The sequence below is a fragment of the Pipistrellus kuhlii genome, unplaced genomic scaffold (assembly GCF_014108245.1).
Source record: "Pipistrellus kuhlii isolate mPipKuh1 unplaced genomic scaffold, mPipKuh1.p scaffold_m20_p_4, whole genome shotgun sequence".
In the NCBI taxonomy this organism is placed as follows: domain Eukaryota; kingdom Metazoa; phylum Chordata; class Mammalia; order Chiroptera; family Vespertilionidae; genus Pipistrellus; species Pipistrellus kuhlii.
In genome coordinates this window covers 83,660,372-83,683,674 of record NW_023425540.1, presented here as the reverse complement: position 1 = coordinate 83,683,674, position 23,303 = coordinate 83,660,372, and the positions used below count along the sequence as shown (strand labels likewise).

Genomic DNA, 23,303 nt, shown 5'->3' with positions numbered 1-23,303 from the left:
GTCAGGGAGCTCTCAGCCCTGGGTCACGCTGCCTTGTGTCGCCAAGATTTCCTGAGACAGGTCATTCGCCTGCGAGCTGCTAACCAGAGATGGAGCAGGGCCGGTTCCCACAGTCTCCCACAGCGGTCAGCGTCTCTTCTTTCCTGGTTTCCTCTAGCCACGAGCCACATGTGATTATCTAAATAGCGATTAATGAAAATAACATTAAGCCTAAATTAAACTAAAGAGTCTGCCCCTCAGTCACATTGGCCTCATTTCGGATGCTCAGTTGCCATATGCAGCTAACATGAAAGAGGATGACATTTTCACTTAACTAGCCACATGTGGCTGTGGCTCCTGGACTAGACAGTGCAGACATAGAACATTTCCATTAACACAGAAAGTCCTGCTGGGAGCATTGTCTCGCAGGTGAGATGAAGTGGGGAACCAGGAAAAGCACAACTTTGGGGTCTTTCAGAATATTGCCTCCATGGTTTTTGTTTTAATCCTCACCTGAGGATATGTTTTTATTGAGAGAGAAACATCTATTGGTTGCCTCCCACATGCATCCCGACGAGTGATCAAATCCAAAGATGTAATCAAATCAGCAGCCAAATATATATATATTTATATTTGTGTGTGTACAGGATTTGTGTGTGTGTGTGTGTGTGTGTGTGTGTGTGTGTCTGTACGTATGTACGTGTGTGTACAGGATGACACTTCAGCCAACCGAGCCACTTGGCCAGGACACTGGCTCTGTGTTTTTAACGCTGCTGTCCCTCACCTGTGACCTGGTGGTAGCTGAGGAAATGATGATAAGAACACTAGTGTTTCCTGGGCATTGACTCTCTACTTGTTTATTGTTTAGTGCCTGGGAGCTAAGTGCTGTTATTACCCCTATTTAAAGATGGGAAAGTAGAGGCCTAGAGCCTGTATTGTGGGTATGCACCCAGCACGTGGCAGGAAGCAGAAACAGTGGGGCTTGTGGTTCTTGTCCAGCCAGAATTGTACCTGAGGGTTAGCACATGGTCGCCCCGAGCTGCCTCTGCCTTATGCTATTTACTAGTGAACAAACCTGACTAACTCTCGCATAAAAGAAAGCAGTGCTTGCCTTTTTCTTTTCTTTCCTTTCTTTTTGCCTAAGAAATATGAATCTGTGACACCCTAGCTTGCAAACATGTTTTGTGCTCAAGGAGGCACAGGGTTTTCAGTGCCAGCCACGCCATAGTAAGGAGATAGGTGTGCAGGGCTCCCAGCTTCTTGGAGCCTGGGCTTTCTTACTACCTGTTATTTCCTCCTGCCGTCCTGCCAACATCTCAGTCTCTGATCTTTCTCCTCTCTCCCTGTTGGTGGATTTCCTCTGCCAAGAACTCAGCAAAGCAGTGATGTTCATGAGCCCCACCAAAATGAAGTCACCCCGCTCTTGCTCTAAAAGCAGCTGTGTCTTAACACAGGCAAACATTTCCCAGCCAGCCTGGATCCTAACGTACTGTGCAGTATGACCCACAAGAATCTATCTGTAGGATTGGGGTTTGGTTTCAAGTGTATGGGAGAACTTGGACTTGCCTTAGTTTGGGTATTTCCTGCCTGGGGTCCTGGGAATTGACCTTACTGAAAAGTCACAGCAGCACAACCTCAGGCAAGTTACTGACTCTGTCAGGGTCCCTGCAGACAATAATAGTACCTTCTTTGCTGGGTTGATTTGAATGCTTAGCACAGAGCCAGGTGCTTGTTAACATACTCACTAAACTGTAACTTATCATTTGAAATGAGCATAGATATGCATTTGCAAGCAGAACTTTTGAAAGGTCTATTTGTAGGATTTGTAAATGGAACTTTCGAAACCAGTCCTTTTATTTTCAGGATTTGCAAATGAGCTTTTTAAAAGAGTTTCTTTATAAGCAGATTTAGCATTGCCTTCTGCTGGTGTTAGCAAAATTTGTACAAACAGACTTAAGTTATTTCTAATTTCTCTGCATCCTCCACACTGTAAGCTTCATGAGTGTAAGAACCTTCTTTTTCACCCCTGCATTTTTTGTTGAATTAATAAATAAAGGAATGATTGAGAAATGTTCATTTTTTTTCATATCCTTTGTAGCCCTTTTTAAAATGTATAACTTCCCAGGTTAATTATAAATTTTCAATTAAAGACCTGAATTAAATTTTAATTTAAAAAACACACAGGCAAAATCTTTAGTTGCCATGACAACCTTCCCTTGGTCACCAGTTCCTGGGCCTCTGTTTGCACTCCTTAGCGAGGCTTTAATAAATAGCTCTAACTGGCAGTTTTCCAGCCTCCGCAGCCTCACCCCCTACCTGCCCGTGCTTCCTTGTTCCACAGACTTCCGCCCCACGGAACTACTGAAGTTTCCCCGACTCACATCCCCCGTGTCTCTTCCTCTGCTGGCTGCAGCACATGCTCAGAAGGCTGGGTGAGGACCCACCACCTGGGATGTCTAAAGTAAAAGGAATGAATGAATAAAGTTCTCTTTCTCGTTTTGTTCTTCATGAACTCAATGGAGGATTTTACGTTCAAGTTCATTTTTAAAAGAAGAAAAAACTTGAAGGGAAAAATAGTTGCGATTCTTGATTTTTATCTTGTTTGAAACAGTTTAAAAATTTAAAGAAGACCTTCTGATTGGGTGTGTAGGATGTACAGAGCTAGGCTGATAAGATTTAGTTTCATATTAACCATATCACTTTAAATCACATACTTTGGAAGCGTCGTTTTAGTGCTAAGCATTTATGGACACTTCGCTTGAGCACTAGAGATTAGAAACATAAAGCAGGCAATTTGGTGTGAGAAGTATACAGCTTTTGTTTAAGCCCAAAGGTATGGCTTGTCTCCACCAGAGGTCTCCCATATTTTACTGCTAATGTTTGAAGTATACTGAATTCCCACAAGCTAATTAAAAATCAGACTGCTATGCCGGTAAGCATTCACTCTGTGAAACTAATTTCTGCCAAACAGCCGTAAATGTGTCCCCTGGTATGAAATTTAGACGTACTTTCTCGTCAGAGAAGAGGCATGTGGTTTAGTCCCAGCCTCTTCGTTTGAGAGAGAAGGAAACTGAGGCCCACCCAGAAAGGTCAGTTGCCTTGATAAAGGCCTTGCAGCCTCATAAGCGCCCACTTGGGATTCAAACCCAGGCCCCTTCTCGCTCTCAGCCCCCTCTTCTCACCGAACCCTGCTTGTTCTTGCTTAGCTGAATTCAGAGAATCTGTTATTCCTGAGTGCCAAGCATGGTTTTAGCCCTTTACAAATATCACTTAGTTTTCAGAGCAGCCTTAGAGGGAAAAGTTCTATTACAGTCACCCCATTTGCTGGATAAGGTACCTGAGAGCCAGGCTAAGTGGTGGTGTGCCGAGGGCCCACCCTGCAGAGTCTGTCCCCTCCCCCATACTCAGGAGGTATGGCTCAGAAGGGGCAGGCATGGAGGGAAGACCTATGCAATGGGCATGGAAGAGCATGTGGGCATCCCTTCAGCCTTCCCAGTAAAAATGAAGAAAACCCAAAGGGTTGGTGGAAAAATGGGAGGCTTGTGCTGGTCCAGGAAGGGTCAGTGCAGGAGTATATTGGAGAGGAGCCCGTGAGCCCTCTGGGAGACAGACAACAGCTTTATTTGGACTAAAGTGCCGCTTTCCTCCCCTGCTTGACCAATTTCTGGGCATCTTTCAGGATTCAGTTACAACTTCACCTCCTCCCTAGCCTGTTTGGCTCAGAGGATAGAGTGTTGGCCTGCAGACTGAAGGGTCCGGGGTTTGATTCCAGTCAAGGGCACATGCCCAAGTTGTGGGCTCCATCTCCAGTAGGGGGCGTGCAGGAGGCAGCCAATCAATGATTCTCTCTCATCATTGATGTTTCTGTCTCTCCCTCTCCCTTCCTCCCTGAAATCAATAAAAATGTATTTCAAACAAACAAACAAACAAACAAACAAAAAACATCACCTCCAGCCAAAACCGGTTTGGCTCGGTGGATAGAGCGTCAGCCTGTGGACTGAAAGGTCCCAGGTTCGATTCCGGTCAAAGGCATGTACCTTGGTTGCGGGCACATCCCCGGTGGGGGGTGTACAGGAGGCAGCTGGTTGATGTTTCTTTCTCATTTATGTTTCTGGCTCTCTATCCCTCTCCCTTCCTCTCTGTAAGAAATCAATAGAATATATATATATTTTAAATCACCTCCTGCAGGAAGCCTTCCCTGACCCCAGGGCTATTGGTAGCCCTTCTTCTAGCCTTCTACAGCCCCCTTGTCTTCTTCTGCAGCGGCCTTGTCACCAATTACAAATGTAATGGCCACTTGTTTGGTCTCCCCCACTAAACAGGAGCTGCTCGTGAATCTTTCCCATCTCTGTAGTCTCCTTTGCCAAGCACGTGGTTTAGTGTGGAGGAAGATGCCACAGGAATGCTTGAATAAAAAGTCTGAGACAGCAAGGAGGACAGTGGGCGTAAAGGGTTCTATCTACAAAGCTGTTTTCTTCCACTCGCTGGCCTATCTCAAGGGGAGGGATCAAATTGGATATTAGCAGAGAGAATATTTCCCATCCAAGAAGGGCCTTGAAGGCCAAGCTCAGAGCCTCTGACCAGAAGAGCTCCCTGAAGTTTAGCCAGCATCCGGGGATGCCTGTGTGGCACCCACATATGCCTTCTCTAGTGGCATTAGCAATATGAAAGCCCAGGGGTTTTAACGCTTGAGGAAAACTCTCTAGTTGATGTTCTCTCCCAGGTGGAACCCCCCTTCCACTCCTCCCCTTTCCCAAGAAGGAAGAATTTCCTAGGCCAAGATTTGCTCTCTAGAATACCCACATGCACTTTTCTGATGAAGTATCTTAAAGAGGAAATCCAAGGGAAGATTTGGCCTTGCCTTCTAGAACTTCTATTCAGAGGAAGAAAGGAGACATGTGCCTACACGACCCATGCAGAGAAAAATCACCTCATTTGCTCCTCACAGGAGGCCTGTGAAGTAAGTGCTGTGTCCATTTTTCAGATAAGGAGACTGAGGCTCAGAAAGGTCTCCCAGAGCAGGGATAGCTCTACCCTCTTCATGCCCATAGCCCAGTACCTGGCGTCTAGCCAGCAGGCAAATACTGGCTGGAAAGACACTTGGAAGAATAAAAAGAAGGAAGGGAAAGACAGGACCTTGATCTAAGCCCAGATCAGTTGACCACATCCTGTGGAGGGGCCCAGAGCAGAGAAATTATGGGGGGGGGGGGGGGGGGGGGAGTGGGGACACATGGGCTCCTCGGGACCAGGATATCTCCACCTTCTGCGGCTGAGCTGTGGGAAGGAGGGAGCTGTGCTGAAAGTCATTCCGTGTTAGACTATCTTGCATAGTGAAGAGCTTAGGTATTCAAATCTTTTCTTGGAAATCTCAAGTATTCCATTCGGCTGCCACAGAGTTAGGTAACTTTATTTACTCATGCTAAACAGGGCCATTTTCAGAGAGGAAATTATGCAATGTACTATGCAAATGTGGCATTCCGGGGAGAGTGAGTGTAGAGATAAGTGTGGTCACCAATGCATTATAAAGATCAGATCGCTGTACCTCTGGTGGCAGGCTGTGTGTGTCACTTGATAAGGGGATATGCAAGGCTCTACTTGGAATTGCTGCTCATTTGGATTCTGTTTCTGGTAATTGTGTTTTCACCGAGTTGTCTATCTGTGAACTTTGTTTAGTGTGAAGAAGGAACAAGGAATAGAGACTTTGCAAGTTGCCCATCCTTATGCAGATGTGAGCTGTCAGAGGGAGGCACCCCACACAGGTCTGGACGTGTGGCAATAAGAAAAGTCAAATTCTCATTCTTAGTTCTCCCAAGAAGAGAATTTCTTGAAATTTTCCAAGAGGGAAAAATGAAGACATGTGATGGGTTTTCTTGGTTGCTTTGTGAAAATTGGTCACACTATTTTACCAGTCAGAGTGCCTCGTGCAAGAGGAAGGAAATAGTTGTGGAAAACCCCTCCTGGGAGCAGGTGGCACTGAGCCGAAGCTCAGCACTGTCCCCAAGCCTTGGACTCCTGGCCTGAAAATCATTCCCTCACATGTATCAACCCATCCCTTCCCCCCGCCCCCTGCCCCCCACCCATCTCTCTCTGTTTCTCTTTTTGGTGCATTGCAAAGTAAATTGCAGACATCAGTACCCTTATGCCTAAATACCTCAGCATGGGAATCATGAAATAGAGCCATAAAGTCATTTGCCTTTTTATTACCCTGGCCCACAGATGAGACAACCTAAAGAAGTCAACACAACTAGAGAGCAATGAGCTACAGCTCAGCCCCAGGCGGCCAGCACTCAGGCCTGGTGGGCGACTGTTCCCTGCATGGCTCCCTGCGTTTAGAGCTGTGATTGCAGGTGGGGCGGTGGAGTTGGAAAGTGTTAGGAGAGCATCGAGCTCTGGGCAGGTGGACAGGAGGCTGAGGAGAGGAGTGGCAGCTGTTGAGGTAGCCTGGTGATCTGGTTGAAATCTTGGGACTGAGCACTAGGTCATTTTCCCTGGGTGACTGCATTTCAGCCCCTAGCCTAATATCTGTATCCCCACTTGCTACTCCCCTTGCAAATCCTAGGAACAACACTGGCACATTTTTTTAATCTTTATTCTTGGAGAGACTGGACTCTGTGCCTGGCAGTAGAAGTGTGGCAAAACCCTCCATCCAGGAAATATTTCACTTTACACCTGCCCTGGTGCTGTGCTGGGAAAGAAGGCTTTAGGGAGCTTCAAAGAAGACAAAGTAATTGATTGCTACTTGCAGCAAATAACCCATAAGCTGTTGCTGGGTTGATGGAGAAATGGTTACTTAATTTTCTTCAAAGGATTGATTTGACACTCAGGAGAAGCAGCCACCCTAATTGAGTGCATGATTCACACCCTGAGTGGGAACAAACGGATCTCTTCGTCGTTTTCACTTCTGAATGTTCTGGGCCGTACGTGGAGTCTCCCCCATTAGTCAGGCCAGGGGGAGATCTGGGAATCACTCATACAAGCCTATTCTCCTGTGCTGGATCTGTAGCATTTACCTGGTTCCCTGTCACCCGGCTCCACTGGGTTGCATTTGAATCAGCACGAGACTTCCAGGCACAGGGTAACGTTCGTAACTTTCTTACGCCCTGAAGGGCTATCATTTCATTCTTGCAGCGGCTATTGATAGAGCAGTGACGTTTGGGAGATGGATTGCACTTTCCCACTGGGCTTCTGATTGACTGCCTTGTACTGATGTGCCTGCCTCTCCCTCTCCACGCCCCACCCCCACCTCCACCCCAGAGAGCCAATGGGTGCCGACGCATCATCAGTCACTTCCCATCTTTGCATCACTGGCTAGTTAAGGCCGCTCCCCTCACCTGTGTTCTGTCATCGGGGAGCCATGCCAGGTCTGGAGTCTTGGAACTGAGCACAAGGCCACAGAGCACCTTCTCTGTCTCCCAGCTAATTTCCGGTGTTGGGCAGCTCCAAAGCACCGCCACCACCTGTGCACTGGTCTGAAAGCTCTGTGCAGGCTGCCCGGTCCATATGTGCTCTGGAGGGGACACCAAGTGCCCGGCGAAAGGGGAACCTTGCCAAGGGCAGCCCAGGAGCAGTCAGGTGGCTTCACACCACCAGCCACCATGAGATCAAGACCTCTTGTGCCTGCCTGTTGAGAGCTTGTTTCATGTGACTGTCCCCCTACCAGAACCAGCCAACCGGGGTCGAGGGTGTCCCTGTCTGAGGTAAACAAGGGCCAGCCCTCTCTCTGGCCCCATCCACAGGACTAGAACCCAGGTTACAATGGGCTTTCTCAGGATGGTGTGAAGGTTACACGTTCGCTATCAGTTGTGTGTCCCTGGGGAAGCTGCTTGCTGCAGCCTGTGTCCTCTGGAACCAGTGCATCCACCTCATAAGATCCCGGAACCTGTCTGGTGGGAGCTCAGCACCTGGCACACAGGAGCATTCAGTAAAGGTCGGCGTGGTGTTAGCAGCAGTCATAAACTGCGGGGGTCAGGGCAGGGGGCCCCTTTCCAAAACCCCAATCCTGACAGTCTTTGAATAGGTTGGTTTCAGAGAACCAAAGCCCTGGATGGCTCTGAGTCCCCGCAGCACAGGGCCACCAACTCCAGCAAAGTCAGAGATCCCATTGCCTTAGGTCACCCTGGGAGGGCCCGCAGGCCACTGCAGTCTCACTAGTGCCTGGCACACGTGCAGGTGCTGGAGTAGGAACTCAACCTGCTCTTGGTTGGAAGAAGGGGTGAGGTCCACGCGTTCCTTGCCAGTAGAGCCACGTGCCTTTTTGCTTCCTGGTCTCCTATCAGCTGTAAAGTCTCCTGTGTTCTTGGAACCCCACCCACAATGAGCCTGCTTTTCTCAAGGAATCAGTGCGCCCTGTTCCTGGACCCACCTGACCTCTGATTAACAACTCGTGCCTGAAGGACAAGGTCCACTGTGGTGGTATTCTAAGAATTTGGCCCTAAGACCCACGGTATTGGATTTCAAAGCGCTGGAACTCTCCTGGCCTTGAAACCTCACTGTCGGGATAAAGACTTCAATTCTAGTGTGCCGAGCCACCAATGCCAAGAATTAAATTATGCTATTGGCACCCATATTTTATTACGAAGGGATCATTTAAATGCAGCAAGAGTCAATCAGCCCCAGTTATTGCTCAGTAATGAGCTGCACTGTCAGAAGGAGCTGTGGGGGAAGGCTGCAGCCGGGGGGGCTGTAAGGACAGCTGGTGGAGAAGTCCTTTGCCTCACAGCCAGAGGACCAGAAGATACTATCATCCCTTCCTCCAGTGACAGTACTTCTACCCCTGCCACTGCCCAGGCCCCCTCCTGGGGTCACCGCAGTGAAGAAGACAGGTCAGGGCACTGCCTTCTGGGGGCTTGCATTAGGCAGAGAGCAGGCCTCAACCAGGAAGGAGGGAGTGAATGGGATCATGAAACTGGTTGGCACTGGGTGCAGTAGGGCTGAGATGGGTGCATGAGGTGGAGAGTAACTGTGTGGGTAGAGCAGCCACAGATGAAAGGTTGGGGGGGGTGGGGGGAACTGTATAGCTTAGCTCACTGTCCATGACCCACAGGAGTTCTGAGGAACAACCCAACACCATGATTCACTTTCTCCCTCCTTGCTTAGTCTAGAGCCTGCATTCAGAAAGCATGACTTCACCTCAGCAGAACCGTCTGACTAGAGTCCTGGCTCCTGAGAGTCAGGGCATTCCGAGCAGTCACCACTGCCCATGAAGACCACAGGGCTTTTTGTGGTCATGCCCATTGGCATTCCTCCGGGCAAAACCCCAGGCCTCTCTCAAATTCCCTCAACGGTCCTGCAGGGGTTAGGTATTAGTGTTACATGTGTGAAGACCCTGAGTCTCAGAGGGATCACGCTGTTTTTAATGGCACAGCTGAGTTTTGGACCCAGATCTCCATGGCCCCAAAGCCCCAAGAAACTTTTGCCAGGTCAAGTTGCTCTGATTCTACACTGCATAGTAACGTGGCCCTTTTGTGCTTTTTGCTTTTCTCCTCCTCTTTCCCAACATCTTAAACTTTGATTGGGAAATGGCTATCCTCTTTTTCCTTCATTCTGCTAAACCATGAAGGACCTTTTGCATATCCGAAATCGCCAGCTCTGGGCTGTTTGTCCAGGCCCATCTTCCACACTGTGGTATGCAGCCCCTGGTGGTGCTGAAAGAATTTCAGGATTTTATGCCTGGGTAAGCAGTAAACTGCATTAAATTATAGTAAATCACTGTTGAAACTCTCTATTTCTAAGTAACAAATCATCTTAAAATTGAGTGACTTAAAACAACTACAGTCATTCATTTTGCTCACAGTTCTAATAATTTACCCAGGGCTCAGTGGGATTAGGTCCTCTCTGCTCCTCATGCGTCTTCTGGAGTGGCCCAGCTGGGGCTGAGAGGATCACTCGCTGGGAGCTGCCGGTTGAGCTGGCTGTCGGGCTGGGGCCTTGGCTTTTCTTGGGGTGCTCCCTAGCTGCTTGAGCTCCTCACAGCATGGCAGATAGGTCCTAAGAGCATTTTTTATGGCCTTGCCCCAGAATACGTAGGATCACTTCCACTGTACTCTGTTGGTCTATAGGCAATGCTAGAGACCCACTCAGGTTCACAGAGAAAAGACATAGACCCCACCACTTGATGGGAAGGGGTCAAGGTCCCACTGTAAGAAGGGTTTGTAAGGTGGGAGACTTTGCTGTGGCCATCTTTGGGAAGTGTAATCCATTTCAGTGCCCCTCTTTCTGTTACATTCAGAAGAAAGTCTCAGATTGGTACTGGTTTGTCTTAGAACTTCCCTAGCTCACGGATCTCCCTTTTTATCCAAAGAATGTTCTTTAGGCTAAAAGTTAATCTCATATTTCATTCTGTTTTCATGGTCACCCTATCATAAAGACTTCTGGTTTTTCATCCAATACAGTGATATGAAGTTTCCTTTCATTTTAAGAGAAAAACTAAGTGCGAGTTCTTTGCTGGTATAGAATTACTCTCACATCACAGATGAATAAGAATGTTCCATCAGCTAGGGAGCTGTTGAATCACCTCGTTATCCCGATAGTGGGAGAGGGTGTGGCTCTGGAAAAGAGTGAGGAGGGTCTCTGTGTGCTGATGGGTCACCAAGACTCGAGGCCAAGTGGCAGAAGCATAATGCAGAGGGAGTGACATTCCACCAATATGGAAAGGCAAGGCGGAGAGAATGTAGCTACATGTACACTCGATACATAGTGGATGGAAGACTTGACATCCACTGTAAAAAAACAAAAACAAAAAAAATGCATTCTTTTTTAAATGGAAACATATGAATGTATTACCTATTCAAAGAAATTGGTAAGCTTAATATTTTCAAATAAAATAAAATGGAGGCCCAGCCGTCATGGCTCAATGGTTGAGCGTTGATCTATGAACCGGGAGGTCACAGTTCAATTCCAGGCTGGACCATATACTCAGGTTTTGGACCCAATTCCCAGTGTGGGGCATGCAGGAGGCAGGCCATCGATGATTCTCTCTCATCACTGATGTTTATCTCTCTCCCCCTCCTCTCTGAAATTAATAAAAATATTTTAAAAAATAAATAAAATGGCAAAATCTTGCCTTTTAAATAAAAGAAAAGCAGTGCTTAGAAGTAGGAGAGACATGTCACCTCTCCCTGGACTGTGACGGAAACATTGCCATCCCACCTGCTCTGTCCCCAGGGAACCCAGATGGAGCCTTGGTCTACATGGTGTTTTGTGATGTCTAGTTCCAGTGTCCACCAGCCCTGACTGAGTCCCGTGTGGCAGGGTCAAGCCTCATTCTTCGGAGCCTGCTTTCCTAGTGCAGCACCTGACACCCACGTGTTTGTTGAAATGGGTGCCAGAGTTCTTAGCTTGCATGCCTGGCCAGATTGAAAACATGCACACCTGTGTACCAAGAGGTGCTGTGGGAAAGCTGTCGGCTTGCCATCACCCTTTCGGGATGATTGTCACCACCGTGGGGATCAGGCAGAGCCGGCTGGCCGACAGCGTGGCCTGCTGCCCCCGCCCCCACTTGGCTGGGCCCCACGTGGAACTGAGCCCTTTGTGTCTGAGTCTGGAAAGAGATGAACTTTTCTCTTTATTTAATCTTAAATACACAAATAACATACCTCTTTTCCCTTCAAGACATCAGAACATTGTGTTTACCGAAATGACCTTGACCCTGCACGCTGAATCCCACCTCCCCCACTCCAATAGGTATCACTGTGTACCCGCCAGACATTTTCTTACATTTTCCTTTTACATCTGTATGCCTGAACCCCCAGAAAATATTCAATTTCTTTTTGTGTGGTTTAATTTTACACGAATTGTGTCACACTGCATGTGTCAGGCTGCAAATTGCTTTTTCCACTCAACAGTATGTTCTTGAAATACCTAGAGATCTAACTCGTTCCTTGCTGTTGCCATCTGGTTTTGCACTGAATGACTGAATGTACACTTTTTTTTAAAGCTTTCCTCTATTACTGGATATTACACACTCAAATCCTGCCATCAGCATTCTTGTTCGTGTCTCTTGGCCCACAAGTGTGTTTCTCTTGGGAACTTACCAATTGGAGGGTCATATTGTGTGAAACTTTCAGTTTTAATAAATAATGCTAATTTGCCCTTCAAAGCGATTATGTTAATTGATTCTCATACCAGCAGCGTTTGAGAATCTCAGTTTTTCTTTGTCCTCACCAGTACTTGATGTCATCAGACATTTTTGTTTTTGCCAATCTTATGGGTAGAAGATGGTATCTTGTTTGAATGTTTCCTGACTTCTCATGAGGGTGAGCACCTTTGTGTGAGTGATGGCTGTCCCTATTCTCTCATCTGTGCATTGCCTATGGGAGCCCTCATAGTACCTGCTTTATTCATGTTTTGCCTCTCAGAGGTAATTTGCATATATTTCCCATGGTCTGTTATGCATAAAATCATAAATTCATTTGCTATACATGAGTTAAATTTTCATTTTGATGGAGTTAGTTTACCAGTCTTACATTTATTTATTTGTATGTATTGATTCTTATTTCTTTATAAAGAAATTATTTCCTTCCCCTCAGGTCATATGGCTAGTCTCCTGTATTGTCTTCTGACAGTTCTCTGTAATTTCCTTTCCAATAGAGTCCTAGGGCTGTGCCCTTTTTTATTTTTTATTTTTTTATTTTTATTGATTTCGGAGAGAGATAGAAGCACCAATGATGGGAGAGAATCATTGATTAGCTGCCTCCTGCACACCCCCCACTGGGGATTGAGCTCGCAACCCAGGCCTATGTCCTTGACTGGAATTGAACCTGAGACCCTTCAGTCCATAGGCCAATGCTCTATCCACTGAGCCACATCAGCCAGGGCACCTGTTCCCTTTTGAAGTGGGGTTGGTGGGAGAAGGACCCAGAGATTCAGTATGCAGTGCTGGTGTATGGAGGACCTGCCACTTGCACTGGCCTCTCTGGCCACCGGCCACTCCTGAGAAGCAGGCCCGTGAGGCCACTGTGCATCCTGACAGAGTTGCCTATCTCCTGGTGCCTCAGCCACGGCATGGCTCCCTGGCTCAGAGCACCATTCACAGGTGCCTGCATGAAGGCTGCCGGCAAAGGGCAGATTCTGGGCAGAATTGGGTTCTATTTAGCACCTCTCTCCTGGGTCCTCCTTTGCCCAAGACATCATGGCCACCCAAAGGTGACCAGACAGCCCCAGACCCCCAGGTCAGAGCAGCGAGGGCCAGGGTGGTGAAGGTGTTCCCTAAAATGACACCGCAGAGGACCACAAGCCCATCCCCAACCAGCATCCCCTTTCTTCTGAAGATCGGACCCCTTCTCTTTAGTCCTCGGAAGCCACTGCATTTCTCTTTAACTGCCCCACAGGTTCTGAAAAGCCAGAGTTCCCTCCCACTTCGAGCGGTCCTGTCTCATGGTGACATTGCTTTTAGTTTTCTTATGAAATTTCTCACAGGGCTTTGATGCCTCAATTGCATTGCTGAAAGTTGTTCCGCTTTGGGGTTTAGTTCTTCCTTTTTTTGTTCTTTGTGGCAGAGGTGGTAGGTCTTTTTCCCCTGAAGCCCCTGAGGCTTCTGGGCTTTATGAGGGGGTTGCCTGCTGACAACCCACACTGTCATCGCGCCTCACTGATAAAAGAGGGCAGTTGTCCTGTTTAGAGGGGAGAGAAGGGAGAGAAAAAGGGGAAAAAGGAAAGGAAAAGCATGCTCTATTCATTTAGTTTTGTTTCCTATTTTTAAAAAGTAAAAGATTCCCATTGAAGAACATGACTTAAGTATTTAGTAAAGAAAATAATCTCTACTTACCACAAAGAATCTATATAATAAAAGCCTAAGTGATTCTTACAGCAGAACAAGAACAACAGATTGCTATGATGCGCATTGACCATCAGGGGGTAGACAGTCAATGCAGGAGCTACCCCCTGGTGGTCAGTGCACTCCCACAAGGGGAGCACCAATTTGTCAGAAGCTGGGCTCATGGCTGGTGAGCACAATGGCGGTGGCAGGAGTAAGGAGCAGGGAGCAGGAAAGCGGTAAGGAGCGAGGGGTCCCTGACTATGAGAGGGCACAGGCTGGGCTAAGAGATGTGCCTCCTCCAACCCCCCAATGCACGAATTTTGTGCACTGGGCCTCTAGTATGTTTATAAGAATGAAAATGATGGCTTACACTTCTGATAATATAGATGTCTTCCAATGTGGAACCAGAAATCCTGGATAAAAAAATTTTTAGAAATCTTTTAAAATACTTGGCTGGACTGTGGGAAAGGAAGGAAAATTCTTCCCCTAGATAGAAAGGAAGTGCAGCCCAGAGAGCTAAGCCTGTATGGTGCTGGTGTTTGCCATGGGAGCCTCTGGCATATGCTGGGAAGAATAGACAGAAACTCAAGGCCTGGAAAAGCCGAGAAGGTGGATTGGAAGACATTCATCCCCATGAATTCACAATCCCAGATAGATTATGCTCTCAGAGGATTAAACTGAAGTGTGCATGGGGGTGAGGGAGGTGCCTGAGAGAGAGGAGAAATTTATCTGCCATCCCTTAGACCAGTGGTCAGCAAACTGTGGCTCCTGAGCCACATTCGGCTCTTTGACCCCTTGAGTGTGGCTCTTTTACAAAATACCACAGCCTGGGTGAGTCTATTTTGAAGAAGTGGTGTTAGAAGAAGGTTAAGTTGAAAAAATTGGGCTCTCAAAAGAAATTTTAATCGTTGTACTGTTTATATTTGGCTCTGTTGACCACTGCCTTAGACCAAAATGGAAAGTAAACCTTGGTGAATACCTGAGCCCAAGTTTGTTATCACATGTGTTTGGGGCCAGAATTTATACCCCACTCCTCTGCCACCACTAAATTTAAGCTGAATATTAGGTTACAGTGCTCCTGATAGAAATTATCAAGGTAGGGGTCTACAATTGGAATGTCGTTATACACAATTGTAAATTTACTAAAATGCAAACTGAGTGCTTAAAATGAGTAAATTGTATGATATAAAATTTTACCTCAAAGCTGTGTGTGAAAACACCACCTACCAGTCTTCTAATCAGAGAGTTCTTTTAACATTTTAGTATATTTCTCTGCACTTGTATTTTTTTGTAGGGATATCTTTTTTTAATATATCAAAATCATAGTAAGAATATTTTCACCGTCTTTTTCATTTACAATTTTAATGTCTTTTCCAGTGTCACTGAAAGTATTTGTAAAGAGGGTATTTTACTTGGATTCTTAATATGTATTACAAATGTGTATCTTGAATACTTTCTTACTTTAAGATAATTTCAAGCAAAACAGTTATGTCTGAAGCAAAAATTAAAGTTCTTTCATTGATATTTCCCCTCCCCTACCAATCACACACACACACTCCTACCTCCAGTTCTCACTTCCCTCCCCTTAGGTAACCACTGCTCACAGTTTGGTTAAACATACTTTTTAAATGGGTGTATAATTTTCCATGTGATGGGAAAAAGTCATACTCAAAATGTTCCCCTATTTGGGGACATTTAGGTTGTTTCCTTGTTTGGCTGTTTCTTTTTAGACATGTAGCAGAGGATTCCAATGGGGGGAACTCGAGCAGGCCAGAGATTGAATGGTCCTGGTGATTTCATTGTCATCAGAATAGGCACTAAATTAGACATCGAATTTGGAGATAACTTTCAAGTAAGAGAAGGGACCCTACATACACTGAGGACCCCGTTCTAAGTTTTTTACCTGCTTTTTGCACCAAACATCTCATAAGAGGGGACATGGTTTTCATCGTCCGGATGTGTGTGTATTTTTTATAGTGTCACATTGAATGGAGTCTAGACTTTGCTTTTTTTCACTTAACATATATTTTGGTTCAGAGGGGCCAAGTGCCTTGCTCAGGATCACACACCATCTAGTGCGGAGGGCTTGGTGGTCCTGTAACCGAGCAGGGGACTCTTCCTTTGCTTCTTCACTTAATTTAGGCAAACACCATCGCAGTGGTCCACGAGGAAGCGCTGAAATGTTCCCGAGATTTTCGGTTTATTTCTTCAGCTGCAGTCTGCAGTCTGCACACCTAAAGTGTAGTAAACATTGCAGGAGTGCTGTGTGTATTTTATATCCGGCCTCACAGATAGTGCCCTGAGAGAGATGGACATTATTCCCATTTCCAGACAAGGATCTGAAGCTCAGACAGGTGAAGAAAGTTGCCCAGTATGACTCAGAGGAAGGACTCAGACCCAGGAGTGTGATTTCAAGCCTGGACTCTGACCACTGAACCCTGCTGTCCTGCAGAGCGTGAGTCAGCTTGAGTCTCCATCAGACTGGGAAGCCAGACTGCGCCTCATTCTGCTCTCTCTTTTCCCAGACAACAGTGACCTGATTGCGTGCACGGTGATCACCAAGGATGGCGGCATGGTCCAGCGGTTCCTGGCTGTTGATATTTACCAGATGAGTTTGGTGGAGCCCGACGTGTCCAGGCTTGGCTGGGGAGTGGTCAAGTTCGCGGGCCTCCTGCAGGTAGGATGCTGAGAACTGCAGAAGCTCTTCTCCGTTGACTGTACAAACACACACGAGTATCATCTTTACAGTTAATTTCTAATGGCACAAGGACCACATGAACAGGCTGTCATTGAAAAAAATTACAATATCTTACAGATACAGGTCAAGTCCCAAACCCAAATCTTACTCTTCCCTCCTCCCATTACCAGTAATCCTTCCAGATCTGGTCTCTGCCAAATGTATATATAAATATAACTCCATGTATTTTTAAAAATTGTGTACATATACTTGAGAGGGGGGATGTGTGTGTATTTTTTATAGTGTCACATTGAATGGAGTCTAGACTTTGCTTTTTTTTCACTTAACATATATTTTGGAGATCTAACAGTAAATTCAGACTTACTGGAATTCTTTTCATTGCCACCTGGCGATACCAAGGCATGGTTACCAGTGCCCGGTGGCCGTTCCTGGCCTTTTACCTGTACAGGGTTGCCATGAACAGAATTGATCTTCCTTCCTTGTGCACTGGGGCAGGGGTTTCCCTAGGCAGACTCCAAGAAGTTCATAGACACCGCCACATTTTTGTCTGAAATGATTGTTTACACTGGCAGTGTGTAACGGTTCCTTTCTCCCCACCCCTGTCCAGCAGAGCTAGGCCCAGATTGCCAAAAGCCAAGTTGGGGCTTGGGTTTCCTCCATGTTTGTCTCTATGATAGGTTACCAATGCCAGCTGGTTCACTGAGTGAGACGTAGAGCTGGCAGAGTCGAAAACAGCCTCCTGGCTCACATCCCCTTCAGACCCCAATCCCTGAATGCCCAGTGCCCTCTGACAGGCCTGGGGCTTGCCCTGCTCTGTGGCAGGTCGTTTTCTTGCTGGACAAGCCTGGCTGCTGGCATGGCTTCGCTCGGGCTGACCCACATCCGCCTCTCCACAAATGTGACCTGCTGGCAGCGTGCCACTCTCCAAGAGAACCACCCACGTGCCTTAAGACGCTGTTGCAACCTTTTTCCCAACCTCCCCTTTTTCAAGATCTTTCTATTTTAAAAAAATGTCTGTTGCCAAGGGTGATGTGAGAAAGAACTATATGAAGAATCTTTTATTTATAAAAAGACTTCCATGTAAGTGGTTGTCCATTAGGTGACTTAGTGCTTCTTATTTATCCAGGCTTGTGATCAATTTCCTCTAGAATTTAGTGTTAGGAAAGTGTTTTTCTCCCTCGAAGGATTAATACGTGTCCTCCATCAGACAATGAAAGCCACATAAACCTTTTCTTTTGGTCATCTTCCAACAGCCACTATTTGTCAGGCCGTTACTGCGTGCCAAACTCTCCGTCTCAAATGTGTAATATCTCATCTAATCCCACAGCAACATTTCCATGTAGGTATTATTTCCAAAGAGCCCTCACCAGCTTTAATGCTATGGACAGCAACCATCTTAATGAGCCTTTTCCAGCACTTTCCCGCCTCCTGTAGCATGTCTGGCATTCCTGTCTAGCTCTTAACTCAGGCTTTTATCTTAAATCACCTCAAACCTTTGTGGGAAGCAGATTCTTTACACAGAATCCATCCTGAGGTTTTAGATTGGGTTTATCCTTAATTACACGTGCTATGTGTGAGTTCCTCCTCCAGCTTTCAAACACAGTATTCTTCAGATGCCTGCTAAGTGACCCTCCCTTCTTTCTCCGAGTTAGTTTTTCCTTTAGGAACCAGAGATTCTCCAGAGACATACAAATGGGTGCCAATGATGCCCCCGTTTTAAGAGAAACCAGGAAGAAATTGGTGTGTAGATGAATCGACAAATCTAATGTCGTGCCAGACGGCATAGAAAATTTGGGTTGTTATCACTGGCTTCTCAGAAGTAAAAATTTTAGAGTCTGACTCAAGTCTTCTTGTGGATGGAACCACCCCACAAGCAGCATCGCTCCCGGTGAATGCTCTGTGCTTCCCACGCTGTCTTCTCTTGCTAGGCTGATCTGGTTTGTGTCCTTCCTTGACTTGTCTTAGACTTGGGATGGTCTCCTTCAGGGCAAAAGCAAAGTTGACATTGGGGGCGGGGGCCACTTGCCGATGAGTCAGGGATCCCCCAGCTTCTGAGCAGTCACCCTCCTGAACCTAAAGAACCGTTTTCTTTCACCTCCTCCTCCTGCAGGACATGCAGGTGACTGGCGTGGAAGATGACAGCCGTGCCCTAAATATCACCATCCATAAACCTGCCTCCAGCCCCCACTCCAAGCCCTTCCCCATCCTCCAGGCCACCTTTGTCTTCTCGGACCACATCCGCTGCATCATCGCCAAGCAGCGCTTGGCCAAGGGCCGCATCCAGGCGAGGCGCATGAAGATGCAGAGGATAGCTGGTGAGTGCTTGGTCCTGGGGCAAAGTCCTCTGAGCTGTCAGAGTGGTTCTCACATTGACCTTGAGAACCCCCATAACTCCTCCAGAAAAGGACACAGGGTTCAGGAATTAATTGTGTTTTGGTGAGAGCATGGAGAATCTGCTCAGAATTTCCCATTTCCTACGGACTTGATTTCTAGAGCATTTCTAGGGCTTTATGGAAGAGAAGGAGAGCTCTCCGACCAGGGCAGAGGCCATGAACAGGCGGGTGTCAGTGGGTCAACTGTTCTCACTCCTGCATGTGGATATTCTCTAGCTTGCATTAATAAAGTGCTTCAGCGTTCCTGTACCACATTTTATTCTTAAAGCAGCCCTTGAGATTAGTAGGGCCTGTTCTGCCCATTTTATGGATGAGCAAACTGAGGCTCGGTGACTTGCCCAACATCACACAGGCAACTATTTGGAAGAACCCAAGCACAGAACTTCTTACTCTATTGCCCATCCTTTCCCAGCTCTCATGAGAGTTCTCCCTGCTTAGTGAGGGGCCAGGACCCAGTTCTGAAATCAGAAGTCCTTTTACATTTCACAGGGATATGGAGAATTTGTAAGAGACCCCCTGTGAGATTCCCAGTGTTGGGAATGCCCCAGCTTAGATGTAAAAGCACTGAGACGAGGGCGGTCCAGTTGTCAGGGTGGAAGGCATGTGTTTTCCTTGGGGAAGAGGAGTGCTATCAGTTACTAAAATTATAAAGTCTTTCTCAAGACACTAGCGCCTTTCTGTTCAAGTGCTGATGTTCATTCTGTTGTGGTCTCTGGGAGGCTTTCCAGTCCACGGGGGGAGGAAGAGAGCTTTCTTTACCTAAAAATAAAGACGCAGAGGGCGGGGTTTCTGGCCCTTGTGGATTGTTATTTCCTGCACATGCCTCGTTGATTTGTGCAAGTCTGCATCCCATATAGTCCCCATCTTATTTCTCACTTAGCTGAAACTTGGCCTGCAAAATCATTACAGAAGCATTTGTAATGTGCAAAGTGACTTAAATCACTCAGTCCTTTCTTTTAAGATTTATTTCCAGAGAGTTGTTTTTTTTTTTAAATGTAAAGCAGTTTCTCACAGCTGCCATGAAGGCTTAATATTTCATTTGAAAATTGAGAATTATCCCGTAAAGTGGCTGTGAGAACTAACACCTTGAGTATTTCTTCAATTGATTTTTAAAAGCCCCTCCAAATTGCTATATCATGAGATTTGTTTATGGAAGGGAGGAAGCAACTGTGGCAGATAAACACACACTCATAAATACACACATACACATGTGTGTATCTTCTCTCACACACATTCTTCCCCGTGTGCACTCATATGTGAACTTTTAGGGCAGAATTGGCCCCATTTGCTGTAGGATCTGAAACCACCTCTGGCTAAGGTTTGGCCTGTGTGGGTGGAAACCAGGAAACCTAGGTGGGACCTGGCCCTGCGTCCATTCTTGAACCCCTCGCCAGCCGAGTTTTGAGGTTCAGGCTGGACCTGTGGTTATCACACTGGATTCCCCAGCTTGAGGCTATCAGTTGCCTGCTTGCATCGCCCAAGGGCCTGGCAGGGCCTGGCCACTCCAGCTACAACCGCCCCACCCAAAGCCTCCTCACCTAGACTTCCGTCCCGTGCACTGAGCGTGACCATGGGTTTGTTTGAACGTAGCCCTCCTGGACCTTCCGATCCAGCCAACCACTGAAGTCCTGGGATTCGGACTCGGCTCCTCTTCCTCCCAGCACCTGCCTTTCCGATTCTACGACCAGTGCCGCCGAGGCAGCAGTGACCCCACAGTGCAGCGCTCTGTGTTCGCGTCCGTGGACAAGGTACCAGGTGAGCCGGCCCCACCCCGTGCCACCACGTGTCCCCCTCCTGGGGGTCCAGGGCTTTCCCTCTATTGAGCCTTTGTACGCTGCTTCTCCCTTCTTAGAAACCCAGCTAGTTGGAAGCACCAGATAAATTTCTTAGAATTTACCAGAGTGTAGCACAATATTAAACACAAGCCACAGAAAGAAATCTTGGCTCTCTCTTCGGTGTTCCGCCCGGCTTTGGTTTTCCAGAGCTTTGTTGGGGATGTGGAAGGACTTCTCAGAATTAAGAAAGAGGTTTCTTGAAAATTCTTGGAAATACTTAGATGATTAGTAATGAGGTTGTGGCAGAGTAATTTCCTTCCATGTAGGGTGACTAGAAAGAGATAGTGTATGGATCCCTGCTACAAACCCCCTAAAGAAGTGAGACTTGAGAAGAGGACCCCGCCCGCCAGTGTCTCCTATCCGGAGCCTCTCTAACCACTTTCACCAAAGCTCATCCCCTCTCCCAAAAAGGAAGCATGAATAGAAAGTTCAAGGTCGTCTTGGTGGAGCAGGAAGAACTGCTTCTCCAGAAGGGCAGGCCCTCCCTTTTCTGTTCTGACACTTCTGACTTAACTAATTCCCTATGCACCCCCATCCCTCAGAGGAGAGCTTTGCTCTTCATTGTAAAACCTCAGAAAATGGGCCAGGTAGCTACTGCAACTTAACCTCCCCACATTTAGGTTTTGAACTTCAGTCACAAACGTTGAAAAACTTTTTCAAAAGCAGTTATTGATTTAAGAAAAAACTCAACCATTAGGACCTGTCCAAAGTCAGGGTCCTTGTTTCCCTTCTACCCCATTCTGTTTTCATTCTTTCATTCTTTAATAGTGTGCTATTTGCTTGATTCATTTTGAAAATATATATACTGTAAGCTTATGATATTTGAAAATCCAAACAGGACATGATAAAATTAAAAATAAGCCTACTTGGCCCTAGAAACTTTTAACACTTTTAACAACTTCTTTACATATCCTTTCAGAAATGTTTCTTTATATGTCATATGTATCTGTTTTCACACCGGGATTATATCGTATATGTGATTGTGCCTGGCAGTTTTACTTTTAATAAGACAGCGTTACATGTTAGCACATATAAACCGACTTCATATCCTTAACTGTTAGTATTTTTTATGCAGAGGGACCGAAAACATCTTTTATAACATTTGGTATTGGTGGCATTTGGGTCATCTCCAGTATTGAGCTCTTGCAATGAGTGTCACCTTGGATCTGCTCGGGGTATCTGTGCAATTGTGCAAACGTCACGTGTCTGTGGGATACATTCCCGCAATGGACCTGCCATCAATGGGGAGGCTTTTCACCCTGATATATATAGTTGCAGTGTGCATTCTGGGGGGGAAAAGTACACCAATTTACACTTCCACCCAACCCAGGGCTGTTTTCATTCTTAAAACCGGTCTTAGGCTACGAGGCAGTTGGTAACACTGGCTGCTTTCAGTTGTGAAACGGCAGATGATTTTGCTGCTCTGGGGTCTGAAGGATTCTTTTTACTCATTCTCCAGGTTGCTTCATGTTTCTTAGAGGTATTCGCTAATCAAATATAAATGATGACCATGATAACTAAGTATAGATTAGCCTGGTTAAAAAAAAAAATTATTTCTTCCTTCCTCTCTCGCTCTCCTTTTTACACACAACTGTCATTTTATTATAAATTTATATGCAGCACTTTGTAACTTTTTATTGAGATATAGTTGATATATAACATTTTATTAGTTAAAAAATCATTTTTTTAGGGTCATTGAAGTGTCTTTCAGCTCAGGCTCTAATGGGTTAAGGAAAATTCCCTGGGCTTATTTCTGCTCCTTCCTTTCTGAAACAGGGGAGTGTAAGTAAATAAATAGAGGCAAATGTCACATTCTTCAGCATCTGCATAATCATCTCTCTGTTTGCAGCAGGCTTTACATGACTTATTGCTTGCTTCTCCCACCCTGCCGGAGCCCAGGGTTACTGTAGGGTCATCCGGTGCTGGGGTGTGGCCAGGTCTATAATGGCCTGCCTGGCAGTGGGGTCGGCACAGTGTCCCAGGTTTGGGTATGTGAAGTTGGGCCAGGGGAATTGGCAAATCAAAGGTAGTTGCTCAAAGCAGCCATCCATCCCTTGGCTGTGAATCTCCCCTGGAAGTGCCACTCAGGTATGGGCTGGGGTAGGGACATGCTCAGACATGTGCTTTCCAGGTCGATTATTCTGGGCCTTTGGTTACAGAGGCCTCGCATCCCTCTTGCCTTGGCCTGGCCTAGAGTTGTGACCTAAATAGCAAATCGAAACCATTGAGACTCAGAGAAGGTGTGGAGCTCTCCCTGGCTCCCACCCTCCTCATCATCTGCTGTCTCAGTAGTCAGCCCAGCATCGCAGAATCATCTGAATCCTTCTCTTCCCTCTCCCACACCCACTGGCCTCCTCTGCTTACAGAATATGCCACACTTTCTCCTCCCCTCCCAGCCACCAGCATCTCTCCCTAGATCATGGTAACAGCATCCTCAGTATCTCTGGCTTTCGATCTCATCCCCTTCCCATTCAGCTGGAGGGATTTTTCTAGAACAGAAATCAATTCCAAGCCCCTGCCTGCAACCCTCCAGTGGCTTCCAGTTAGTTGCACTTAGAACAAAATCCAGTTCTCTCACTCTGATCCTATGATCACTGAGCGGTTGGCTCCAGCTGGCCCCTCACAGACGCAGCTCCTCCTCC

General features: G+C 46.6%; 1 protein-coding gene across 12 annotated transcripts in view; it reads left to right on the top strand.

The window, feature by feature from the left end:
* The window catches only part of CLEC16A (C-type lectin domain containing 16A), a 225,113-nt gene that overhangs the window by 149,141 nt on the left and 52,669 nt on the right, over nucleotides 1–23,303 (top strand). For all 12 annotated transcript variants that reach the window (XM_036411080.2, XM_036411083.2, XM_036411076.2 and 9 more), the window contains 3 exons: nucleotides 16,261–16,412; nucleotides 18,544–18,748; nucleotides 20,417–20,581. In XM_036411080.2, the coding sequence (XP_036266973.1) occupies nucleotides 16,261–16,412; nucleotides 18,544–18,748; nucleotides 20,417–20,581 (522 nt within the window). The remainder of the gene's footprint in view (nucleotides 1–16,260; nucleotides 16,413–18,543; nucleotides 18,749–20,416; nucleotides 20,582–23,303) is intronic.